Here is a 12,298-nt window from a genome sequence, read left to right as displayed (position 1 = left end):
TGGGATATGCCATTTGATATGGTCCTGCAGGCTTAGGGATATTTGGCCTATGTACCTGACGTCAAACTGGCACTAAAATTCTAAAACTGCATTACTCATTTGTGTGGTAGGCAAAACTACTTTTGTGACTAAATGGCAGCATCCTGTAAGTGGCGAAAATCACTTGTAGGATTACTGCAGTTCAGCATGAAACAGCTAGCTTAACCAATTGCGGCAGTCTTTGAGGCCAGGTATATAGGCTATACATCCCGACGACAAGTGGATTGTATTAAAGAACACATCCTCATTTGACCACATGTTGCAGGCAGACTCAATGGAGGGGAATTTCATTTGACGGAAAAAGATAGAACTGCTGTGGATAGTGACAGTACCAGAACTGGTGCAGTGGAAATTGAGAAACTGGAAGAATAGAATCAAGTCCTTTACAGGTTACAGGGTAGAAAGAAGTAAAATCAAAGTAGCTGAATCATTGCATTTGGAGTAAGTATTGATGCACGTCTCTTCTTTGAAATGGAGGTACAAAAGTTAGAGGGGGCATGAAATTGGGTTGTTAGTGAGACCACACCTGCAGTACTGTGTGCAGATGAAGTCTCCCTACTTGAGTTTTAGTTGTATTGGAGGCAATTCAAAAAAAATTTCCCTATGCTGATTGTTGGGATGAAGGGATTGCCTTCTGAGGAAAGGCCGAGAAGGTTGGTTTGATGTTCATTAGAGTTTTGAAGACTGTGAGGAGACCTTATTTGAAACACATTCATTATGAAGGCTTGACATTGGATGCTGATAACTCCTATGCTGAAACTTAGACCTGGAGGTCAAAATTCAAAAATCAGGTTGTTTTTTTTTTTTTTTTTAAAAAGTCCCTTGAGATGTGGGTGATACTGGCCGGCCAGTATTTATTGCCTGTCTCTAGCTGCCCTTACACTGAGTTGCTTGCTAGGCTATTTCACAGGGCAGTTGAGAGTCAACCACATTGCTATGGGTCTGGAGTCACATGTAGACCACGCTAGGTGCTGGGTTGTGAAAAAACCAACTCTTGTGATGGACTGTTTTCAATGCCTCCACTCCAAGAGGCAAGAGCAGTCTGAAATAATGAGTGTAGTAGGTAATCCTGAATTTGCATCTTGGAAAGGAGTTAGAGGTCGCCTGTGCAGTTGAAGTCTGTAGTTAGAGGCTATGATGGGGCCTATCTCTGACCGGAGGTGAGCCCAGTGATAGTCTTAGAATTTACGGTTTTGTTTTGGTCATAGGGTTTTATTAAAAGAAGCGGAGTACACTCCGTGTTGCCATTCAGCCTCTGCAAGCTAGAGATTATGGAAAGACGAAACAAATAGTAGTGCTGTCTTCGTCACTAGGTTTAATGACAGTATTGCATTTTTGACCCGAGAACAGAATTCTCTAAGTCAATGCTAATAAATGGATTTGAAGTTATGTACCTAGAATTAACTGAGCTAATTTTGTGATCGAGACATTATTCTTTGTCTGGTATTAAGCTAACCTATGGTCCAAAGCTGATCAAGAAATCTGCAGGTAGCATGGACCACTTCTAACCTGTTTTGGAGGAAAGACTTGGATCATGCCACAGCATCTGAACAAGTTGCTTTCTGATGTTTCATTCTTGGTTAACTGATAGCACGCTCAACTCTGAGGCAGAAAATGGTAACTTTAAGCCCTGCTGTAGAGATTTGAGTATATAGTGCATGCAGTGTGCCATTTTTTAAGATGGAATATTGAAACAAGGAGCAGTCTGCCTTCTTGGGTGGATCCCAAAGAGTTTTAGTGCAGTATTAATGAAACATGAGAATTCTTGTGGTGTCCTGATCAACCTTTGTTCCTTTCAAAAAAACAGGCTGTCTAGACATCTGATCTCCTGGGTCCTTGCTTGTGTGTAAATTAGCTGTTGTATTTCCAACAGGAATGGCAACGCTTTGTGTGAGAGGGTTGGGGAGTTACGTTTGCTGCAAAGTCATTTAGGAAATCCTATGGTCAAGGCAATACTACACAAGTTCAGGTTCTTTATTTATCCTCACCCCTTTTAAGTTTTTAAAAAAACACTATGAAGTTGACCAGTTATCTTGTATGCCTCGTTGGCAGAAAGGGTCAGGGTTAACCAAGTATACATGATGGATTCGGAGTTTTAACACAGTTGAAGTGGAGGGAGGATAGGCACAAGAATGAAGAAAACAGGCTATTCCTTCGTTTTATTTAATTTATAACATTGAATTTTGAAGTTAATGAAGACATTTTGAGGGAATGCATAGGAAAGTCTCATGGCATAGTAGACAATATAGATAGAGATCTAAGGGCAAGGGGACTGCCAATGGAGCAAAGAAGTTACTAGGGTTGAGCAGACAGCTCAAGACAATAGGATTGAAGGTAGTTAAGGGTGGCAGGAAGACATTGAGGGTGGGAGGTACATGGGTGTAATGGGAGTAAAGAAGCATGAATTGGAGGAGGGTCTAGGAAAGGAACCATTTTAAGTGAATTTTCGATTTCCATAACCCACACTAAAAATCCAGTTTTAGCCTTTGGGTTGTTCCTCAGTTCTCCATGCTGATGTCATTACCAACATTACTGATTCACCTTCAGCTTCACTTTGAAGTTAAAGAGCAAAAAGGAATGCCATGGTATGGTGGTGGGGGTGGAGGGGGAAGCGGGTGGCAGAGTAATGGCATGAAACAGTACAGACAAATAAGGAAGAGATCATGCTTTTGGACTTGCTGTTCAGTGCCACAGCTGAAGACAAATAACATCTTGCTGTGTAATATGAGTGTCTTGTCTGTTTTGCAATTCTTTCCCCTGTCAACCGAGCAAGTTATTGTTACATCATGCTATTTCTGTGCTTTTGTGCATTCCTCCCGTTTTCCTATTTACCATTTTTATACCATTCACCAATTTCTCTGCTAACTAACTGCAGAAGTGAGCAATGTGATTGCAGCGAGGATATCTTGATTGCTGTCTATTTTATTTCTCATAAGAAGTGAAGATTTTGCAGTGATTTTAAGGACAGTTTTGAGGTGTAGTGCTGTTCTGAAATATGTTTTAACTGAAATTGTTTAAGAAAGTACTATTTCTCAGTTACTCCATTTCAGTTGATGCCTATACTTTTTAATTTCAATCGTTTCCTCCTTTTTATCTCGTTCGTATTCTTCTAGGTGAAGAGGTTGCACTTGAAAATTTATTTAAGCTGCTTGTTCAGCTACCCAAAAGATGGACTAAAACATGTTCTTATTCTTCCTTCAAAACAAGATGCAAATCTGTAGGAATGCAGACACTAGAGACACTTGGTACACCAGCCAGCATTGACAGAGAATTGGTATTCCAAAATGTAAATAATCTGAAATCCCTCCCTCCCTCCCTCCCTCCACCTGCCTCTTTTTTCCTCTCCCTGTCTTCCTCTCTCTCGATGCCTCTCTTTATATAGAGCCCTGGTCAACTGAGAGTTACTAATCATGATTTATATTATTATTTCCCTATGTGGCAAGGTGAGAAGACAGTCCCCAAGAATTACCTCAGTGGGTGCAGTGATTGGACTTGAAGTTGGCATTATTTTGCACCTTGATCTAGACAACTGACTGAAATGTGCTCCTTTTGTTGGGTGTATATCTTTTGAATAGATCTCAGTGCTCTTTAATTTGATAGTTTACTGTTAATGTTTCCATTTTTAAAAAAAGAAATTTCTTTCTCTAACACTAGTGAATTCTGCGAATATGATTGTAACTTTACAAATCCTGGCATATAAATGGTCTGAAGTTTTAAATCCTGTGAATAGATTAGGCAGATAAATAACCAAGAACAAAAGCAGAAGATTTTAGAAATATGAAGTATTCATCAATAAATTAGTGTTAATGTTTCAGTAGTTAGCCCAGTTTTTGGACACTTTTTTTTGATTAATTTAGCTATAGTGCAAAGGAGTTAAAATTAGTGAATTTAAATTCAATTTCAAACAGTCCAGGTGTTTCTAATATTGAATTCTGTTGGAGAATGCTCATGCTGTTGTCAAACAAAATCCATTTAATGCTACAGTATATAAATGCAATTTTTTCACACGAATAAATTTGAATCTTGCTTCTTTTTATACAATTTCTAAAATGCAAGAAACTTTAATGAGCCTACCTTAATCTAGTTTCAGACCTTCTAATTTGGGATTTTTTCAGAGGACAAATAAAATTTTAAAACCTGTTTATTTAGTGCCTTTGCTTAATTAAAGGCTTTCAATGGAGTTAAAAGCATGAGACTTATTTTGTGATGCTTTGGTTTTATGGAGAAAGTTAAAGCATGAAACTGGAGTGTTTACAATTTACAGTTTTCCCAGCAAATGATAATGGGTGATTGTTCAAGTTCCTTGTTTACCTAGCTGGTAAATTGCTAGTAGATGTGTTCTGAAAGTGTTGTGTTGTTGTTCCTTAGGCTCCTAGCAGTCTTCTGGAAGCGCTTGAGCAACACTTGAATACACTGGAAGGCAAGAAAAATGCAGCTGGCAGTAGGTAAGTTAGCTTCTGTTATGGTTATGTATTTTCATAAAATAAGTTCTCACTTAATATTTGATTTATGCTTACAGCTGCATCAATTTTAAATGCTATTATTCCTATTTAGCACTAGTATAAAGTAATTGAAATGCTCATTAAAAACTATTTATTGACATTTGGACAATGTTGTTATGAGGAATTAATTAACTGTCACATTTTGTACTACAGTGCCAGGAAAGAATCTTTCTTTGTCAACCAAATAGGTTCATTTGTGTTGTGGCATTTAGTCATTGATACCCAATAGCAAGTTTATCTATGCAAAGTAGTAAACAACCGAAATCCATTTTGTACCCTCAGCAAATTGGTGTTGTAAAATTAACTTTCAGGTGATTGACTAAATTTACCATAAGCATTTACACTTTTCCAGTTTTTTTTGTGCGGTTTACACTTCTATTTAGTGTGTAAGTGCACTGCTGTAAAGCTAACGAAGTCTTTTGAGGAGAAAAGGGTTATGGTTTCATTTCAAGAATATTTTGGTGGTATTTATTGTTTTTGGAAAAGAATTGAGGAACTCTAATTTTTATGTTAAGATTTAATCAGGTTTGAGAATTGTGAACTAGAGAATGCATACAAAGCAGTTGACCTGATGCCAAAGTTCTGAATTTTTCCAGTTTAAAAATTAAAATGCAATTAATACAATTTATGATTGAGATTGTAGAGTTGATGGCAGGATTTATTTTAGTTTCTTGCTGTCATTGGCAGAATTGTTTGTAGAGGAATGGATTCAGTTTAAATCATTGAGTGCAACTGTTAAATATTTGGAGATGGCAGTGTAAAGTGGATTGTCAGATCCCTAAAATTAATTACTTGCATTTGATGTGTTTTATGCATAATAGAAGCAATCACGTTGTGATCCCTTTGGGGAATGTAAACCAAAGTCCTGATTTTCACTGGAAGGCCCACGAATGTAGAAATCCCAACAGAAGTCCACTTTTTGCAACACCTACTTTAACACTGGTCTGAATCAGTGTAAATTTAAACATGAATTAACTGGCAAATAACAGTCGGTGCAAACTACACATTTGATGTGGAGTAGTGGATACAACAGACATGTATCTTGTGATATCACAAGCCTTTGTACTACATCTGTCTTTTCAGCTTGCTTTCTGGCATACAGGATCTTACACTTTTCTCAACTTGGATTTAGTCCTTGAGTCACCTGCTATGTAGCTCCACGCTGTCAGAATCTCCTAAAAGCAGGTGTCACCCTAATGCCACCTGTAGTAACTCGTTAGCTAGGTTCACAACAATCTTGACAATGTGTACTTCCCCTAGTGACCTCATTATCTGATCCTCTTTAATAAATGTTATAACACAATCTGGTCAACTTTGGTTTTGCCAAAGTAAAGCTATGGAACTGTCAAACTTGCAATCTCTGCTAAAACCTTGCTTTTGGATTTCTTTCCTTGTTTGTAACTGTTTTACACACGTCCTTGTAGACGTGCTTCTCTGTCCTCCCTTCTGCTGCAATGCTGTTTTGTCTGTAGCACTCCTTTGTCATCTCCAATATTGGTTTATCCTATTGGTACTAGTTCCAGGCCAGGAGCCATCAGGTCACTGAATAGTATTTCCTGTCATTCAGAATTGCAATCAATGCATTTATGGTTGATGCAAACCCTTTACGAAAGCTACAAGTATCCATCAAAAACAATTGTGGGTTCGACATGTATTTTAAAGCAATTGCTAATTTTCCTTGAGTAGATGCCTGGTAGTACAGAACTTAAAAATTCTTAAAAAGAGACTAGATTTGAAGCTTCTTGTCTTGCACTCATCCGAACTAAGATGCCAGAAACCGGTTTGAAGAAAAGGGACATTGATTTATACAGAGTGAGAAGAGGGTGTTGTGCATGTTTGTGTGTGCGTTTGTTTGTGCGCACGATAATTGTCATGGAGATCGGTAAGAACAATTGACCGCTTATCTTTCTTCTCAAACAGACAAGTAGATTTCTGATTCGTCAGACTGATGCCATGGTGATGCAGTAGTGTTGGCTATCTTGATGACTTTTTTTTTCAGAAAAGGGTCAATGTATATACAAATTCCTTTACCTACAGATTGATAGCGCTCAAGGGTATATTCCTCACTGTCAGTTGTTTATGAAAGTTTTTAAAATATTCAAATCAAATGTTAATTGCTCAATTTTCAATAACATTTTTTGTAGAATCATGTAATGATGAGCACAGACATTCGGCCTGTTGTACCTGTGGAAGTTCTTTCATAGTTATAGAGTCATAGAGCTGTACACCATGGAAATGGGCCTTGAGTTAGTATGTTTTAGCCTCTGGCATGTACAAGTCAATAACACTGCGGACTCGGCTGATATATTTAAAATTTCTTTGGTGTAACTCAGCACCATTTTTAAAAAAAATCTGTTTCTTGTTTCCTGTTTCCTAGTTCTAATAATGAAAAGTTCCAACTACTTGTCTCCTTTCAGCAATGTTTAATTTTCCTACTGTACTACTTTTGGGTGAGACATTATCTCAATTGTTTTAAGTTGGAGAAGATGTAGAAGAGACCTCCTAGAATGATGGCATGGATAGTGACTTCTGTTGTATGGAGACACTAGAGAAACTGTGGTTGTTCTCGTGAGAGCCAGAAAGGTTGAGTAGACTCAATTTGTGGTGCATAGAGTAAACAAAGTGGAACTGTTTCCAGTTGCAGAAAGGTCAACGAGTAGAAGACACACACTTAAGGTGGATACAGAAGAACAAGGGGTGACAGTAGAGGTTTGTTTTAAACAGTGAATTATTGTAGTATAAGAATGCAGTGCATGAAATGGGGAATTAAAAATTGTTTCAAAAGAGAATTGGACAAAAACATTTATAGGGTTGTGGTAAATGTTGGGAGTGAAATTAATTTGCTAACCTTGGAAGTAGAGTTGCAAGTGACAGGGTAGCGATGAAGATGTTTGGTATCCTTGCCTTTAATAGTCAGTGCTTTGAGCATAGGAGTTGGGAGGTCATGTTGCAGTTGTACAGGACATTGTTTAAGCCATTTTTGGAATACTGTGTCCAATTCTGGGGGGTTCTCCTTCCTCTAGGAAGGATGTTATGAAACTTGTAAATCTTTCCTGAACCCTTTTCAAGGATGTTGTCAGGGCTGGAGGTTATGACCTGTAGGGAGGCCCTGAATAGGCTGGAGCTATTTTCCCTGGAGCATTCGTGGCTGAGGAGTGACCTAATAGAGATTTATGAAATCATGAGGGGCATGGATAGGGTGGATAGCCAAGGTTGTTCCCTCAGGGTAGGGGAGCCTGAAACTAAAGGGTATAGGTTTAAGGTGAGAGAGGAAAGATTTAAAGAGGACCTGAGGGGCAACTTTTTCAAGCTCGATGGTGCATGTATGGAATGAGCTCCCAGAAGATGTGGTGGAGACTGGTACAATTGCAACATTTAAAAGGCACCTAGTCGGGTATATGAATAGGAAGGGTTTAGAGGAATATGGGCCAAATGATAGCAAATGGGACCAGGCTAATTCAGGATATCTGGTCGGCATGGGCAAGTTGAATCGAAGGATCTGTTTCCACGCTGTACAGCCGAGTCTATGACTCTATAACTCTATGAAAGAACTTCCACAAGTATAGCAGGCTGAATGTCTTTTCGTGCTCATCACTACATGATTCTACAAAGAATGTTCTTGAAAACCTAAGCAATTAAAATTATTTGATTTGCATATTTTAAAAACTTTCATAGTAAGGAATATACCCTTGAGCACTTCTAATCTGTAATAGAACAAGTCAAAATTCTGTTGGTCTGCTATGACTACAAATATTACAAAACTTTTTTTGTTTAAAGCATAAATAGTGGAAGTATTCAATAATGTTGCTGAAGCATCAGTTTGTTACTGTACAAACTGGAAGTATATATAGAGGAGCTCCATTCTGCTTTGTTTCTTATCAGAATTGTATGAATTGAAAGTTTTCTTTCCTTGGGAAAGAAATGAAATTTGAATAAAATTTATTAAGATTATTGCTATGCACCTTTGCCCCTTTTTAGAAAGGAGAAGCGATTTTGGATTTTAAAATCTATGTTAAACTGAGCTGGCTGTTGCCCGTTGGAGAATACTATAAAAATTGAAAATTTCTAAGATGTGGGCTTTTGAGCTAACTAATAGAAATGTATTCTCTCTGAGGATAAAGCCTCTGGTATGGATGGATTGCATGCAAATATTTTAAGGCAGTCTTAAGTAAAAGATAACAAAGGTGTTACTGGACGTTTTAATAATTCGATAGAAGTAGTAATGAAGCTGGCTGGTCGTGAATGTAATCTCCCATATTTTAGAGAGAAAATAAACTGTTTAAGGAATTGTCTACCAGTCAACTTAACGTTTGTGTTGTGATAAATAATGGAACCAGAGTAAAAGAAGGAATGGCAAATATATAGAGAAAAATAAACTGATAGTGAATAGCCAGAATTTATTTTGAAAGGGAAAATCTTGCCTGATCAACCTTGTTAAAACTGTTAATGTAATAATGTAGATAATGGTAACACAGTCTAGGCAGGTTATCTTCTTTTTCTATTATGGGGCACTGTAATTTATAAGTGAGTATGGTTGCTGAATGTGTAGTTAGGAGGCATTGGCAGAATGAATGGTTAGCTAGCTTCATGACAAAAAGCAGAGCGTGAGAGTTGAGAATTGTTTTGGAGTAGCAGTAAGTAGGTAGTAGTGTTCCTCATGGATCAGTGCTGTGACCGCTGCCATTCAAATTTACCTGAACAATTTTTGGATTCTAGATCCAAATCTGGCAGATGAAACCAAATTTGTAGAGACAGGATGGTCAACACAGAAAAGGTTTACAACAAATTACAGGGCAAAAATAATTATTTGGCAGATGGGTAAGGAATTGTCAAATTAAGCTCAACACAAAGTAGTGCTTTTTGGTAAAAATAAGGAGGCCTCATTACTTAGAGGTGCAAAGCTGGGTGAGGTTGAGGAACAAGGGATGTGAGCGCAAATACTTCAGTTGCTGAAAGTTGCACCTGAATTCAGCAAGGCCACAAAGTACATCAGGCATTAGGCTTACTCTCTAGAAGGATAGAATCCGAAGTCTGGAAATTATTTCAAACCTGTATCAAACCTTGGTCTGACCAAAATTTCAGTGCTGCCTCCAATTTCTAGTTGATGTTACAAAAGGTGTGTTGAGTTACTTGAGAGGGTTCGGGGCAGATTTGCAAGGATCAAGAAAAGATTGTCAGGCTGAGTTTTTTTAAAGTTATGAAAGGTTCTGATAAGAATGGTTAGAGCAGGAACATTCCCACTGTTAGGGGACAAAGCATAACTAAAGACCAGTGATAGTAGGTGGTCGCAAAGAAATGAAGTAATGAATTCGGGTACAGGCAGAGAGGTTTCTTCTTTGATTAACCTTAAAGGATGTTTTTGAGGGAAAATTTGATAATCTTGTAAGAAAAAGTGGAGCCGAGGGTTTGGCAAATCAAGATGAGACATGATGGAAGGAGTCTTGAGGGGAATATAAATTTTAGCATGAGTAAGGTGGGCAGAATGGCCTTTTTGCCGTGCAGTATGTTCTATGTAATTATGTTTCCTTGTATAGCCGCATCGAAGTTAACAACTACAAATACTACGATCAGTGTTTGAATTAGAGCCACAATTGAAATTGTGTATGAATTTTTGTAACATTGGCAATATAAACGTGAATTTAGCTGGAAAGGTTGATTAAAAGCATTTTAAGATGTCATAAAATTATTCTATTGACTGAGGATTTAAGAATTTATGTTATTTGGAACAAATTTTCAATTCACAAACCTGTGCAAAATTGCACCTTTGTAATAAACATAGAAGGAATTTTTTTAAAAGTTGAAGTATTATGGGATACAGTATTTTTTCACACTTAATGGAATAACTTAATTTTTAACAAGTGAAATTTAAACCGTTTCTCTTTTTTTGTGGCTGCCATGGGATCTTAGTGAAGGGTAAGTTTTTAAGAATTTATTTACACGAGAACAGTATAAAAACTAGGAAGAATATCTCTGCCTAATGGTAAGGGTGGAGATTTTTGCAAGATAAATTCAAGTCACCAGCTTTTCTTTTCCATTAACTCCAGTTTTCTCCCCCAGAAAAGGTGGAATGAAATTTCAAATTAAAGCAAAACATTGCATATATTGGAAATCTGAAGCAAAAACTGAAAATGCCAGAGTAACTTGAATCTGGCAGCATCTGTGACAACAGAAACAGTTAATTCTGTTTCTCTATCCACAGATGTGAGTTTCTCCAACATTTTCTGTTTCTTTTGGAGTAAGTTTTGGCTGTTACCAGCTTTGCTCGCCTGCCGTTTTTATAATTTAGTCAACAGCTAAACCTCCATTTGTTAAAATAACTGCTTCAGTTCCATTGTTAAGAACAGGAAATAAAAGAACACAGCCAGCAAATGACTATCAGGATTTCAAATAGCTTATGGTATTCACTCTCACTTGAAGTAGCTCTTGACCCAGAAACAGGTTAAACTGGGAGCGCAAAACTATTGAAAAACATTAGTGAAGTGCTCAGCAATATATTCCATTCTTCATGCTTTAATATATAGATGTTTAAATTTGAACATGCTGTTTTTGCCAAGCAATGCTCGATAAATGAGACAGTTCGGGTTTCAAACAAAGCAAAGGCTTTATTCTATCAAATGCCTACAGGGATGTAGCTTAAGACCTGTGCAATGAATGATGGCTTGTATACCATTTTTAATGTGACAACGAACAGTACAAGACAGTTACATTTATCAATGTCTCATTGGAAGGCTAAACTAGTCCCTGTTGGGATAAACACTTTCCATTATGTAAGGCTAATGAAACTCCTGCTGTGCCCCTGTACAGTGACCATGGACCTTAAAAGTGCAGCAGGCTTTCATTTGTAGCAGTTAGCCTACTGTATGTTAACAAACTTGTACTTCTGCATACATTATCACCCAACCAGCAGAGGATAACTAAAAATGCAATAAGGGTGGAGAAAATGAAATATTAGAGAAGGTAGTAATAAAGAATATTGCAAGAGTTCTTCTGAATAACTTAAACGTAAGAGAGGCAAGAGTGGACATTGGACCACTGGAAAATGAGGCTGGAGAAGTAGTAACAGGGAACAAAGAAATGACTGAGGAACTGAGTAGGTACTTTGCATCAGTCTGCACAGTGGAAGACACACCAGAGCTTCAATAGATTCAGGGGGTAGAGGTAAATATATTAGCCATCATTGAGGAGATGGTGTTAGGGAGCCTGAAAGGCCTGAAGATTGATAAATCATCCGGACCAGTCCCAGAATTCTGAAGGAGATAACAGATTGTAGAAGCATTGGTGGTCATCTTTTGGGAATCAGTGGAGTCAGGGGAAAATCTCAGAGGACTGGAAAATGGCGAATGTAATACTCCTGTTTAAGGGAGGCAGAAGACAAAAAATTACAGGCGAGTTAGCCTGACCTCGGTTACTGGTAAGATTTCAGAGGCCAACATTAAGGATGAGATTACAACATACTTAAAAGTGCATAGTAAAATATGGCTGAGTCAGCACGGCTTCATCAATGGGAGGTCATGCCTGTCAAATCTTAGAACTCTTTGAGGTAACTAGCAAGTTAAACAAATAAGAGCCAGTGGATGTAGATCATAAAACAGTACAGCACAGGAACGGGCCCTATGGCCCACAATGTTGTGCCAAACACGACACCAAATTAAACTAAGACAACAAGGTGTAGAGCTGGATGAACACAGCAGGCCAAGCAGCATCAGAGGAGCAGGAAGGCTGACGTTTTGGGCCTAGACCCTTCTTCAGAAAAAGGG

General features: G+C 37.9%; 1 protein-coding gene across 2 annotated transcripts in view; it reads left to right on the top strand.

Annotated features, from left to right (window-relative positions):
• Window positions 1-12,298, top strand: part of LOC109913545 (clathrin coat assembly protein AP180-like) — a 211,297-nt gene that overhangs the window by 108,808 nt on the left and 90,191 nt on the right. For both annotated transcript variants that reach the window (XM_048596769.1, XM_048596770.1), the window contains exon 11: window positions 4,408-4,484. In XM_048596769.1, the coding sequence (XP_048452726.1) occupies window positions 4,408-4,484 (77 nt within the window). The remainder of the gene's footprint in view (window positions 1-4,407; window positions 4,485-12,298) is intronic.

Source organism: Rhincodon typus, chromosome 5 (genome assembly GCF_021869965.1).
Source record: "Rhincodon typus isolate 14 chromosome 5, sRhiTyp1.1, whole genome shotgun sequence".
NCBI classification, from domain to species: Eukaryota; Metazoa; Chordata; class Chondrichthyes; order Orectolobiformes; family Rhincodontidae; genus Rhincodon; species Rhincodon typus.
This window is presented reverse-complemented; position numbering and strand designations above follow the sequence as displayed.